The sequence below is a fragment of the Protopterus annectens genome, chromosome 2.part1 (genome assembly GCF_019279795.1).
Source record: "Protopterus annectens isolate FY-2018-M chromosome 2.part1, PAN1.0, whole genome shotgun sequence".
Taxonomy (NCBI): domain Eukaryota; kingdom Metazoa; phylum Chordata; order Ceratodontiformes; family Protopteridae; genus Protopterus; species Protopterus annectens.
Window position 1 is genome coordinate 1220576472 of NC_056729.1, and position 14857 is coordinate 1220591328.

The 14857-nt window shown below is 45.1% G+C and overlaps 1 protein-coding gene across 1 annotated transcript in view; it reads right to left on the reverse strand.

Moving 5' to 3' along the window:
* ATAD2B (ATPase family AAA domain containing 2B) overlaps positions 1 to 14857 on the reverse strand; it is a 4508062-nt gene that overhangs the window by 183919 nt on the left and 4309286 nt on the right. Inside the window, exon 29 of the mRNA XM_044063554.1 lies at positions 2343 to 2471. Within this exon, the coding sequence (XP_043919489.1) occupies positions 2343 to 2471 (129 nt within the window). The remainder of the gene's footprint in view (positions 1 to 2342; positions 2472 to 14857) is intronic.

Below are 14857 nucleotides of genomic sequence, written 5' to 3' on the forward strand. Positions count from 1 at the left end.
AAATGAGACATCCTCGGGGTGACCGGGGAGCCTTCCCTTCCTCCAAGTCCGTGTCTTCTGTGAGAGACTCGGGGAGTCAATGTGCCTCCTTTGCACGTGATGCTTCAGGGACATCCTCTGGGGGCTGTCAGAGGACTACTGCAAGCAGCAACTTGTTCCACTGGAGCAACTTGGGGCACAGAAGCGGGCTGTCCCAGGGCCGGATGGTGGAAGCCTGGCCCAGTGCAGAGGGAGCGGGACGGAGCCGAACAAGTGCCGGGGTCCGAAACCCTCAACAGGGCCCTCTCCACTACATCAAACGAAGGAGCCGACCTGGACCAAAGGATCTGACAATCGGCTCCCTCAGATCCGAAGAGTGGATCGGAGCCGGCGCCGCGCTGGATCCGAAGGGACAGTGCGCCCGACACAGACGGGCGCCGGCGAGCACTGATCCCCGGATCCGAGGCTCGGATCCAGGCTCCGAGAGGTCGGATCCGATGCACTCGAGGGCAGGGTCGGATCCGGCAAGTACTATCGGCGCCGACCCACCCCGCCCGGCTGCTCGGCTCCAGCTGCTCAACCCGGATAGCGGGTCGGAGAAGGAGCAATAGGTTTGAAAAGGGTGTTGAGCTCCCCAGAGGGGAGGCAAGAGCACTCCCATCTGCATCTGGGCCTGGATGAATCTTCTCATCATCCGTCCAGATCAGCATCCGAAAGGCTATATGTAGATCTCGACGAGGCTACCGAGGTAGGCCTGGAGTGCCTCCTCGATAGCCTCGACAGAGATCGAGATCGGGTCTCCTCCTCCTCAGGACCCGGTGAAAAGCACACTGGGGACCGGAGCCGAGAAGGAGGAGACCGAGCCGACAACGGAGCCGGGAGAAGCCTGGCTGGCGGGCCGAAACAGAGGTCTCGCCCGCCAGTGGTGTTTCTCCTCCGGTCCTTTTTCCTAGCATCCCTCTCCTCCGAACCAGAAACGGGAGGTTGAGTCCCAGGAGGAGGAGGGGGTGCCACAGAGGGAAGAACCGAAGGCACGGTTACTCCCGAAGGAGCGGAGGTCGGAGCCGAGTCCGGCGGTAAAAGGCCCGCCAAGACAAGCTTGGACCTCCGCTCCTTCAGTGCCCTGGGGTTGAACCCTGCACAAATGGAGCATCCAGATGTGAGGTGTTCAACCCCCAGGCATCTAACACACCGAGTGTGGCCATCAGCTGGGGAAAGCTTATGGCCACACTCGGAGCATTTAGAAAATATAGATTTGGGCTGTTCAGCCATCCCAATCTATCAACAAGTTACTAAACTAAAGTAACTAAACAATATACACACACAGGCCCAACACACACACACTACGCCAACAGCGAGGGGAGGGAAAAAAATTCTTAGATTAACTCTAAAGTAAACTATCAAAGGGAGAAACCTACACTTTCACACAAAAATGAATAAAAAACTTCAAAATTCTATATTAACAGTTAGTAAAACTAGCACTTAGCTGAAAGCTATAGAAACCAATCCAGTCACCATGCGCGGCAAACGAGATCTGAGGTCATGAGGGTAGAGCAGGGCATTATGGGTGAGGGGAGGAGCTGAGAGCTTGGATCCATAGCTGGAAAACCATGCCGGTTCGGATCCGATATCGGATCCATAACCCACAGGTTGCAGACAAATGAATATCCTACTTCAGATCAGACTTTTGTCAATGGTTATACTATACCTCCCCAAAAAAGTGCACACAAAATATTCTTCTTCCTGATTAAAAGCAACTCAGATCTACTGTGCACTAATATGATGTGAAAATTATATGATCTGCCATTTTTAATGCCTCATTTAGTTCTGTACAATAAATAAAACCTGGTGGAGTTTGAAAAATAACTTACTTTTGTACCTCTTCTAATCTAGTCACTAATTGATATTTGGTCAGTGAGTGACCCCTACCCTACCGCAACACTACGAGGTTCCTGAAGGTCTGACTCACTAGGTATATATATATATATATGTCATAAAACAAAATGATTATGGGCTATAATTTCTTCAGACCAGGCTTTTCACTATTTGCACTTGAGAGAATGTTGCTATTTTGGGAAAATGTTAATTCTAGGGAAGGCAATCATTATTTGAATTAATGTCCCTGGGATTTGGCACTTCCAGCATCTTCAGCTCAATCATGAACTTTGACAAGGCTACAAATAATAATGACATCAAGACCAGGAAATATGAATATGCTTTAACTACTCAAGTGAGAGACAAAAAACAGCTATTTAACAACAATAAGACAGCACAATGTTGACTGATCACAAGCTCATACATTATTACTAACTAGCGACTAGCACACAGGGAGACTTATCTAGAAATGAAAACTTTAATCTCACCTCTGTAAGTTGTAATTTGTTATAATCTCTTCGATGCCTGTAGATACACTGACTAAGTACACCGTATAACCTCTCAAGCTGATCAACAGTCATGATGTTACTTTTCTTCACCAGCAAATCAAGAAGACTCTGTTGAAACATAAAAGTTATTAGATGGTACTGTTTTTCTGACACATACAAGGGTTTTAGAAAATTTAGTTCCACTGCATTCTTTCAAAATAAATGCTACAATGCTTTTCTAATCTCTGGGCTAGTGTTATTTATACACATCTAATAGTACAGTTGAATTTTGCTGACAATTACAGCAAACAACAGAGTTGTGCAACCAACATTTTTTTCTCATCTAGAATTACTATAATGGAGAACTACATCATAAAAATATCTCCAATTACACTAAAGAGTTAGCCGAATTCAAGCAACCAGAAAAAAAATTTGAAGAAATATAGTACAATTTTCATGTGTTGTACTGCCCCCGCAGAAACATACCTTATATGTTTGTAGAGTTTTAAAAGGAAGCTAGGAATAAATTCCCTCTCTCCTCAACCTAAGAACAAGTCAAACCAAACCAATAGTATACAGTACAGTATTAGTCAGGCCTATTTTTAATAGTAAATCTGAAGCAACCAGAAACTACAGTTGCCCAGCATCTACCAATCACCATGGGCGCCAGTTAACAGAGTTTACTGTAAACAGATTCTGCACTTAGTTAAGAGGCAAGAAAAGGCCCATCTTCGAAATAGTATCTACACAGAGCATTCAAAAAAAATAATAAATAATGTCCTATGAACCCATTTGTTTACCAGGAACATCTGACTGGGCCTGGAAGACCCATTTTCAGAGGAGGCCCAGAACGAAAGGCTCCACATATATAAACACACAATAAATTTGAGGCAATAGAAACATTTACAGTTTACAATCAAGGATATAAAAATGATTAAGTTGCATTCCATAGATACCTTTAAACAGCAGCAGCAGTAGTAATACACAGAGTAAGACTAAATTTGCGGGGGAAATACAAAAGTACAGTATCTTCGTTGAGACTTAGACAGGAAAAGTACAGTTTTGTACCTACCATAAATGTAGATGTTCGAGGATTCCCTTGCTGCAGTCCTGACAATTGGGGTATAGTCCGCGTCCCAGTCGGCCCGAATACCAGAGAAGGCTGGCGTCGGTCATGGCCTTAGACTGACGTCAGTACGTCAGGGTACTAATGCGCATGACCGACGTCATTTCCTCAGTCTTTTCTTGCCCCAGATGTCAGAAGACCCAAAAAGACAAGTCCCAAAAACAACCTGCACCAAAAAACATGTACAATATATACAGTAATATATACAAAAAATATAAGCATGTAAACTCACCTACACAACCACCCTGAAACACAGAGGGGAAGGAGGGTAAATTGGACTGCAGCAAGGGAATCCTCGAACATCTACATTTATGGTAGGTACAAAACTGTACTATGTTCTTCGTCTTCCCTTGCTGCAGTCCTGACAATTGGGTAGAATCCCAAAGCAGAGGTAAGGGAGGCTGGCAAATTATAAAGTAGCAGGAGCTGACAACATGCCTTGTAAAACAGCTCATAGGTTCATAGGTTCATAGGTTCATACTAGGCTATCTGCCCGAGGGCATTTATAAGCCTAGCCCATTGTTTTGTGGCTTACGCCACCCCTTTAGTATGGGGAACTATACCCATTATTTTGCTGTGCCTCTGTCGAGCAGTGACACTGAGGTAATTCCTGGGGTATATCTGCGATCTCCCATCCATTGGTCAAGATTTCTCTTGAACAAGGCCAGCGAGGTGCTCTGCCTCACATGTACCGGGATTTTGTTCCACAGCATAGGGAGTCTTTGGGTGATGAATCTATCTCTCCAGCACGTCCTATTAATAGCCGTGTCGAGGTTTAAGTCTCCGCCCTTGTGGCTCTGATGGATCTAGATTTTTGAGGTGAAGCATATTCATCAAATCTGGGTTTGACATGGCCTTGTATGTTAGGCAAAGGTCACCTCTGAGCAAGCGGTGGCGACTGAATAGAGCTGGAGTTCTTTCAGTCGGGCAGCATAGGACAGATTTTGAGACCCTTTATCCTTTTCGTGACGTACTTTTGTGGCCTCTCCACCTGCTGCAAGTTTCGGGTCAGATACATTCGAATGGGGCATTGTACTCAATCATTGGTCTGATGAGTGATGCGTAAAGGAGACTATGACCTCCCTTGATCTAGATGAGAATCCCTTCATGATAAGGTGGGCAATGTAGAAGGACTTCCTAACTACTTTAGCTACATGGGTGTCGAATGACAGACAACTATCAACCTGGGTCCCCAGGTCCCTGATAACTTCTTCTGTGCTCAGTGGATTGCCACCTATTTGGTAGCTAGGGGTAACCTTGTTTTTCCCTAAGGGTATGACTATGCATTTTTGGCATTTAACTTTAGGCCGTGGCTCTGGCACCAGTTATCCGTTTCTGTGAGACCCTTCTGAAGGATATCTGTGTCAGATGTGTTTTCTACTATGGCCCAGTTTGCAGTCATCTGCAAACTTTGTCAGCCATAACCCTCCTGTGTTTGCTTGTACTTGGAAAAGTAGATGCCAAACAAGAGTGGGCCCAGGACTGAGCCCTGTGGGACACCACTTGTGACAGGCTTTGAGTCTGACATGGCGCCAGCAACTCTGACCCTGTGGGTTCTGTCACTCAGCCAGTTTGCAACCCATCTTGTGATGTATGGGTTAACATTTAAGCTGATGAGTTTTTCAATGATACCCAAGTGGGGTATTGTATCGAAGGCCTTAGCCAGATCGAGGTAGGCTGTATGGACTGCCTTTCCCTCATCAATGGCTTTGGTGACTGTTTCAAAAAAGTCAACCAAGTTTAAAAGGCATGATCTACCTTTGACAAAGCCAAACTGGGTTGGATCCAAAGTCTGCAAATTCCCTATGTCTTTATTTATGAGGTCCATTATGATCCTCTCCATGGCTTTGCAGATAAGGCTTGTCAAGCTAATGGGCGGTAATTTCCAGGGTCTGTGGAGGCACCGCCTTTGTGAAGTGGGACCACAGTTGCAGTGCGCCACTCCTGGGTGCGTATCCAGAGGTAAGACTTTGATTAAACAGCTGTCCTAGCTGTGGGTTTAATTCCTCATTGAGTTCGTGGAGCACACAGCCGGGGACACCATCGGGTCCCATGGATGCTGTGTTTTTGCTTTGGAGAGAGCAGTTCTCACTTGGGCTGGAGATGTTTGGGGGCTGCACTCATTTGGTATAGATATCTCTCCTTTGGGGAGGGGAGAAGTTTGCACTGAACCTGTCAGCCAGTATGTTGGCAATGTCTGTAGGATCAGTAATCTTCACATCATTTTGAACTAGTTCTGAGCATATCTGGGAGTTTCCTCCTAGGTTTCTAACATAGCTAAAGAAGGCCTTATGATTGTCTTTTGAGTCTTTAGCTATTTTCTCTCGAAATTTGCTTTGGATGATTTTATGAGAGCTCTTAGTTTTTTACTTATAGTGATCAAGGGTGTCTTACCTTTTAAGGATTTTGCTCTATCTTGTAGTAGCTTCCTCCTTTTGTTGTAGAGTTTGTTTATGGCTGGGGTCCACCAGACTGGACGCTTGCCTTTGGTACAAAGAGTCTTTGTTTTGCTTGGGATTGCCTTATCCATGCAGTCCTGCAGGTGCTGGTAGAAGGCGTTTGTAAGTGATTCAGCGGCTTGAGTATTGTTTTCCACCAGCTCGGGGGCCTGAAAGGAGACAACACTAGTCTTTAGAAGTGTGAAGTCGGCTTTCGAGAAGTTCTTTACTGTGGTCTTTTTTATTTCAGGTGGGGGTGGGATGAGGACCTCCAGCGAGATTAGTTCGTGATCTGATCTCACCAGTGAGGGGTATACTTCCGGTGTTGAACATTGTGCTCCCATGTTCGTGATGATGAGATCAAGTATGTTATCTCCTCTTGTGGGGATGGTGACTAGTTGTTCCATGGCATTTGAGTTTATGAATTCCAGGAACTTTTGGGCTAGGGTGTTTGGGCTTGAGTAGTGTTCCCAGTCTATATTAGGGTAATTGAAGTCACCTAGTATGATGGTGTTTGGTGATACATTTATCCTCTAGTGTTTTCAGGAAGGCCATGTGAGTTTCCTGAGTTTGTGAGGGTGGCCTGTAACATGCTACAATTTGCAGAGCAGTCTTGCCTATGGTTAATTGCACCTGGATGGTCTCCGATGCATCGTGCGTTGCCACCAGTCTTGAGGTGTGGGTGTCCTTGATGAATATGGATACCCCCTCCTTTCTTGGTATTGTCCGGATTTTGGGGCCGGAACGCATGATATGAGGTAAAACCTGATAGCTGGGGTGCTCTCAGGAGCCTTGAACCAGGTTTCTGTCACAGCACAGACATCGATGTTCTCCATACTGAGAAGGGCCTCGAGTGCGTGCATTTTGAGATTTAGACTTCTGGCATTGAGCAGCATTACCCTTAGTTTTTTCCTTTTTGTGTTCTAGGGTGGTAGGTTTAGAATTTGAGCCTTGCCTAAAAAGGCACTATGGGGTGGCAAGAGCCTTTGCCAATATCCGAATCCCATTGGTGACAGGTGCAAGCCGTCCCCTGCAGCAGCGTGGCTTGTCCAGCATGTCATCCCAGGCAGACAGATACTGGATCCCCTTTGAATGACACCAGTGTTTAAGCCAATTGTTAAAGCTGATCATCTTATCTCTGTATTGTGGCATCATTCTTGGTGAAGGTAGGATACTGCTCAAGGTCAGGGTCATACCTGCCTGGGCTACATAATCAGAGAGCTCCTCAATGTCTCTTTTCATGTAGTCCAAGGAGGTGCGTCTCAGGTCATTTACACCAGCGTGGACAATGACTGAGTCATATTTGTACCTGCTGTTGAGAGACCTGAGTGCTTGCGTTATGTGGCGGATTCTAGCGCCCGACAGGCAGCTTACTGTGACCTTCTCCTTACTCAGTCTGGTGAGCGGGACATCAGTGTGTCTGACTATGGAGTCACCAATGACTAGTGTGTCTGGCATTGTGTTTGGCCTTAAGGGCTGTGACTGTTTGACACTCTGACTGTGAGGTCTATGTGTTGCGGGTGTTGTGTTCTGAGGTGGTGGTTGTTTGGGTGTCTGCTTTGGTGGCCTCTGCTGTTTTGGTAGATTTTTGATCAGAGCCTCCGAGTATGTCTTTGTGTGTTTATGTGTATGATTTGAGGTTGTAATGGTACTATGTGAGACTGGGTCTATAGTGTGTGTGGTAACCTTCTCCTCCTGACTGGTCTTGCCAGTCCTATGTTGAGAGAGCTCAGCCTCCAGTTTGGCCGTATAGTTGCATCTCTCGCATGTATTTGTGTTTTGTGGGAGGAGGAAAGGGTTGTCTGTGTACATGAGGCAATTGAAACATTGCCTCAATATTCCCAGGTTCACCAGCTGAGCAGGAGAGGACACTAGCAACTGATCCCTCGACATGCTAGAAGGGTAGACGAAAAACTTTAAAAAGATTCCGGGGACGTGGGTGACCGAGAAATGGGGGTTGCCTTTTGGGGTACTATCTATGACAAGAGTGCCGTATCAAGGTAATAAGTACTGTAGGAGCAAGTGCTAGGTTTAATAGATAGAGAATAGTCTACTTGGAGTCAAGTAGAGTTGATCTTTTTAGTTATAGGATACGCTGATTTAATCAGTAGTATAGTTCGAGGAAGGTAGTTTTAAGGGAAAATTTGAAGAGTGGACTTTAGGTAGCCGAATAGTTTAAACCTGCTTAACCGCACTGCCCTAGTGTGCAACAGTGGCAGCTCCGCTAAATCGCTCTAAATCGTTAACGCTAGCTGCGTTTTATACCAGGGGCTGGAAAAGCTAGAAACTGGCCCAAACGACCAATAAACTACTAGTTACTGGCTGAAACCTCAAAACTGGACAAAGGCAGCTCAATGCTTCCCACTCCCACTGGTAAGCAAGGTAGCTTCCCTTCCCCCAAATAAGGCAAGGAAACAGTACACAGGAACTACAACCAAAGCCCAGGAATCAGCAACTCTGAAACTGGACTAAACTAGTAAAGCAGGAAAAACAAGAGATATTTTTTTTTTTTCTTTTTTTTCACAAAACAGGCAGAAACAGGTACAGCAAACACTTATAAATGCTATGAATCAGCTACTACTGTGGCAAAACCAGCTCTAGTCTTAGAGTATATAGGCAGGTGATAATGCCTAGAGAAAGTATGCACTGAACTCCAAGTAGCTGCCTCCAGAATATCCTTAGTTGCCACCCCCCTTAGAAATGCTGTTGAAGTGGCAGTAGCCCTAGTGGAATGAGGCCTAATCCCAGCTGGAACCTCTTTGCCATGATGGGAATAACAAAATGCAATGCAAAAGCCAATCCACCTAGAAATAGTTTGTTTTGACACAGGCTTGCCCTGTGAACTTAAAGCAAAACAAAAGAAACAAGTAACTGCTGAGACTGCCTAAAATCTTTAGTCCTGCTCAAATAATAACGCAATTGCCTGTGTACATCTAAAGTGTGCAAAATCTTTTCCCTTTATTTTGAGGATCTGCAAAAACGTAGGCAAATGAATAGTTTGGTTTAAAGCCACACTAGAAACTACCTTAGGCATAAAGGAAGGATTAGTACGTAATGATACCCTGTCCTTATGGAAAATCAAAAGGGCTCTACTGCCATAAGGGCCTGCAACTCAGACACCCTTCTTGCAGAAGTAATAGCCAACAGAAAAGCAGTCTTCCATGACAAATATTTCAATTCAGCAGTAGCTGCAGGCTCAAAAGGTTGTAGAGTAAGTTTTTCCAACACAAAATTGAGATCCCAAGCAGGAGTAGGAGCTCTACGTGGGGTCTTATATTCTTTGCCCTCTAAGAAACTGCTTGAACAAAGGATGCGAAACAAAGGTGGGTCACAATCATAGTGAGCTGAAATTGCTGCAGCATGAATCTTTATGGAAGAGAAAGACAAACCTTTGTCCAATAATTCAGTAAGATATTGAAGAGCCACACTCAAATTAGGCTCTGAAATCTCCAAATTCTTTGCTGTACTCCAAAATAAAAATCTCTTCCATTTTTCTGCGTACACTCTCCTAGTACTAGGCCTTCTAGCTTCCATAATCACATTTAAAACTTGTTGAGGAAGCTGAGACCTACCATGCTTCAACACAGAATATGCCAAGCTGTGAGATGAAGAGATGGAAGCTTGACATTGAGCAGATGACCGTCCTTCTGAGATAACAGATGAGGAATCAGAGGTAAAGGCCATGGAGGCTTCTTTACAAGACTCCTTAGAAGTGGGTACCAGTGTTGCCGAGGCCAATCTGGAGCTATCAAAATCATCCTTGGCCTGTCCTGTCTGACCTTTAGTAATACCTTTAGAAGAAGAGGTAGAGGTGGAAAGGCATAGACATGAAGGTTTTCCAACTGAAAGACAGAGCATCCACTTTCCAAGCTGTGTGATGAAACCCCTTTGTGCAATACTTTGGCAGCTGGTGGTTTAGTGGAGAAGCGAACAGATCTATGTCTGGAGTTCCCCATGACACTGTCAATTTCTGAAATACATGAAGATCCAGTTTCCACTCGTGGGGATCCATGATTTGTCTGCTTAATACATCTGCTAGGGAGTTCTGTGCTCCTGGCAGAAACCTTGCCTGAAGAGTCAGTTGCAGGCTTAACGCAGTCTCCCATAAAGTCATTGCTTGCCTGCATAGAGGATAAGAATGTGTTCCCCTTGCTTGTTGATGTACCACATGACAGTTGTGTTGTCTGTCAGAATCAACACCTGCCCTGGAAGAAGTAACTCCTTGAACGCCATCAATGCAAACTGGACTGCTAACATCTCCTTCATGTTGATATGTAGATGCTGTAGTCTGGCAGGCCACTTGTCTTGTATCCACTTTCCATTTAGATGAGCTCCCCAAGCAGTGTCCGAGGCATCTGTCGTTAAAATCTGACTCGCCTCTGGCCGGGTCACAGAGAGTCCCTTGTTTAGGTGACATTCCTCCGCCCACCACAAGAATTCCTTTTGAAGGCAAGGTATTATTTGAATGACAGTGTCCAAATCTTGGCACTGCTGTGTCCATACATTTTTCAGATACCATTGCAGCTTCCTCATATGCAGTTTGGCATTGGGAAGCACCAGAATACAAGATGCCATGAACCCTAATGCTTGAAGGACTGTCCTTGCAGTCAGCACGGACTGATGAGATAGTTGATGGAAGTAAAGTGACAGACTCTTTTGTTTGTCCGGGGTTAAAAAGGCCATCTGGGCTGCTGTATTCAGTCTCACACCCAGAAAGCACATGTCTTGAGAGGGTACTAGACTGGACTTTATTTCGTTCACAGAATACCCTAGGCATCTTAGCACTGCTATGACATATTCCAGATGCTGTAGAAGGTGTTCCTTTTCTTGAGCCAGAATCAGGCAGTCGTCCAAGTAAGGATAAATTTGAATGCCTTGAAGCCTGAAGTAAGCTATCACTGGAGCCAGAACCTTTGTGAATACTCTGGGCAGTAGATAAGCCAAAGGGCAATGCAGAGAACTGATAATGAAAATCTCCAGTTCGAAACCGCAGATACTTTCTGCAACTTAGCCTTATGGGCACATGAAGGTAAGCTTCCTTGAGATCCAAAGTTACCATCCAGTGATCCTTGCCCAGCAGAGGTAACAGTTGCTGTAACGTCAACATCTTGAACTTGGGAATGTCCAGATAAGTGTTGAGGATAGATAAATCCAAAATTGGTCTCCACGTGTTCCCCTTCTTTGGTACTAGGAACAGGCGAGAATAAAATCCAAGCCCCTTTCTGACACAGGGACTGGCTGAATAGCCCCTATCTGGAGTAACTGAGAAACTTGCTTGTGAGCCTCTTTTCTTTGTGGAGGAGGAACATCTGGCATGCCTTTGTAAGGGGGCATTGTGTGGAAATAAAATCTGTACCCGTGATGAATGATATCCAGCACCCATCTGTCTTGAGTAATTAAATCCCAATTTTCTTTGAAAAGAGACAATCTTCCTCCCAAAGGAGCTGCCAGACGAGAGTCCACTGGCAGCTGAAAAGGCAGGTCATTGGTTCTGCTTACGAAAGGACTGACCCCTGCCCTCACCAGAAGTCTGAGCAGGTGAACTGTCTGATCTAGGCCTAAACGAACCTTGAGCCCTGCCCCTACCACGTCTAGACCTACCCCTAGACTGGGAACCATAAGCAGGATATGTCCACCCCTTAGCAGGCCAATTTCTACTAAACTTGAGGCTGCACCTGCAAAAATCTTTAACAGTCTGCATAGACTTAGCTTTGTCCTCCATTTTCTTTAAAACTGCTTCCACAGGCGGTCCAAACAACACATCAGACTGTAAAGGAGCATCCAAAATCCTGGTCTTAACATGCTCAGCTAAATTCTGATCCTTCAACCATGCATGTCTGCGAAGAACAGAACTAGTAGCAGCCACCCTCGAGGAGGCCTGAACAGCATCAAAACCACACTGCAAAGAATGCTTACCCACTTGTTCAGACACATGAACCAAATCCAGCAATTCTTTACACTCAATACCTTCCGCCAAAGCATCCACCTTAGATTTCAATTGTGAAAGGAGATAATTCTGATATTTCAGCATATGAAATTGACAATTCAACGCCTCATGGCTAGAGTGGAAGAAGTATATACTTTCTTACCCCACCTATCCAAAGCCCTTGCCTCTTTATCAGAGGGTACAGGATTTTTAACCACAGAAGCTTTAACACCTTTAGGCCCCTGAGAAACAGTTTCTGGGTCCCCTGGGACTCTTAAACAAATACTTATGAGCTTGGGCGCCCTATAATACCTATCAGGCTTAACAGGAGCAGGAGGCAAGGAATCAGGGTTCAGAGAAGCCTCTGCAAAAACATCCTCCACCACATGCAACACCGGAGGAATAGCTAAGGGCCTATGCTGGGGCAAAAACAAGAATTCCCTAAGCCTTTTTCTGGAGTCAGAGTAATCTTGGCCTTCCCATTTAAAGTGCTCCCTCATGGAGTGAAGAGTCTCTGAAAATGAAAAATCCTCAGGAGGAGAAGCTGAAGGAGTGGAATCATCCACATCAGAATCAGAATAAGGAGGAAACTCTGGCAAGTCTTCCACAGAAGACTCTGAAGCCTGTGAACACTGTTCAAAACTATCAAACTCCTGTTCCACCCTAGGCCTCTTATCAGGTGGGGCATAGAACCTCTAATCAGAGTAATCAAATCTACTGCCATTTTAAGCATGTGTTTCTTAGTCACAGAGCCAAATGCTAGGAGAAGCCCCTACAGAAGCTGAACTTGGCCTTCCTCTAAAGAAGCTTTGGCAACAGAAGGAGAGGCCCTAACTACCTTGGGAAGAGAGGGAAGAACAGTTACCTGAGAAGCCCCTCAGCCTGGCCTACCTCCTGAGAGGGCACATCCTGTAACAGTAAAGTATCTGCCTGAGACTCCATAGAGACTCCTGGCAAAACCTCTGGCTCCCTGAGCCTTCTAAAGGACCGGCGTCCGGGACTGCCGGTTCCTCACCCTAGACTTCACTGTTTTGTCCTTGCGCTTCTTAGATGAAGCAGGCCGGAGCATCCGGCGGCATAGTATAATTGCAACGCTTCCCAAACACTAACCTAGCACAATCAAGCCTCCTCTTAATAGTGCGCTTGTTAAATCTAGCACAAGAGCGGCAACCAACAACGCCGTGCTCAGGCCCTAAACAAGGTATACACAATGTATGATAATCCCTATGCGGTATCTGCTTCCCACAAGAAATACAGTTATTCACTTTTTCTGACATCCGGTTAAATACTGAGGCAAGAAAAACCAAAATGTTCTAACGGGTACTTAGCCAACTCTGTATTCGGTCTGAAACTCCGGTTTCGGAAAATCTCAGAACGCCAACCTGCACTCGCAAAATTGCTTCTGCATCGGACCATGCGGCAAAAAGACTGAGGAAATGGCGCCGGTCATGCGCATTAGTACCCTGGCGCACTGGCGTCAGTCTAAGCGCCATGACCGGCGCCAGCCTTATACTCTGGTATTCGGGCCGACTGGGACGCGGACTATACCCCAATTGTCAGGACTGCAGCAAGGGAAGACGAAGAACATCATGGATCAGAAAATTCAGTTACTGACAGTGCCTTCTACTTATTATACATTTCTTCCCTTTAAGTTTTGTTGCCTGCATGAGGGGGAAGTTTTACAGGAATTCACAGTAATAATATAAGACTGAAGAACTTTGAGCACTTGGGTATCACAAATGAAAAGCATTAGGTGCTAACACTCAATGGCAAATTGCCAGCATTCTGAATGGCTACCCATGCAAACCTCACAAAACCTTAGTTGCCATGCTTTTTTTTTCAAGTTTTCTAACAGGCAGCATAATAACTTGCAGCCTGGAGGCAAACCTCTCAGTTTAACACAACATGAAGTGCTAATAATAAAATTCATCTAATACAGCAAAGCTACATAATCCCTTCTTTAATCTAAAGGAAACCAAGAAAAACATGCAGCACCAGTAAACTATTTTGTCTCCAAAGTGACTTCAACAAACTGAAGTATCTAAACAGTTTGTGCCCTCCTCTTATTAAACATTTTTTTCCCTAAACAAATGAATGCACTTTTTATGAGTTTGTTAACCAAGACAGCATACTAGGCGCATGACTCTTTTCAGGGGCAAATGGGACCAGTGTCTGGTTAAGTAGATCAGAATCAAAGTGTGTAAGTGGAGACTGGAGGATCTAAATACAAAACTACAAGTCGGAGCTTACTAGCAGCTCATAACCTTAACCCTCTATGCAACACTCAGAAGTACTCTGTAAATTTCCAGATGTAGCAAGGGAGGAGAAAAAAAATGAATAGGTTTTAAGGACATAGCCTTAAAAAGATCAAGAAAAATCATATAATTCTTTCTGGGGATCAAGTGGAGAAAGCCCAGCACAGAGGTACATTTGGTCTTTTGCTTTTTCTTTTATGAGTAACAGCAGAAATTAAACAAGGAGAATCAGATCCCTGATGCACTTCAAAAAGAGTAACTAGTACTTCCTTATGGGTGACAATCTGGGGAATGCCCTGTGACTGGTTATATGGGAAGTGCAGCTGAGCTGTACCTTTTCTGCTCCTGATGGCGTCATGACAGCAGAAGCAGCAGTAGGAACTGGGTGGAGGATTTGGGAATTCATCATGTGACACAGATATGCCCAGTCTGACCAGACCCAACGGGGATACTAATCTGCTCACATGCACTGGAATCTGCACAGGCTGCATGGCTGAACGACCAAATTGCTAGACTTGCTCCTTCACCAACTGATGGAAAGACCGCTCTGAGGAACTTTTTATGACTGTACATCCCTTATGTACCACTACTTAATCACGAGTGTGGGTCATAACATGGATATATGGTGATACAGGAAGGTGTCTAAGCTTTGGTACTCTTAACATGATATTCCCCCTGTACAAGCAACACTGCAATGGTAATGAAATAAAGCACAGCATCCTTATTCTCATGAAAAATCAAAAATGGGTACCTTTAAATCAGTGCTGGCA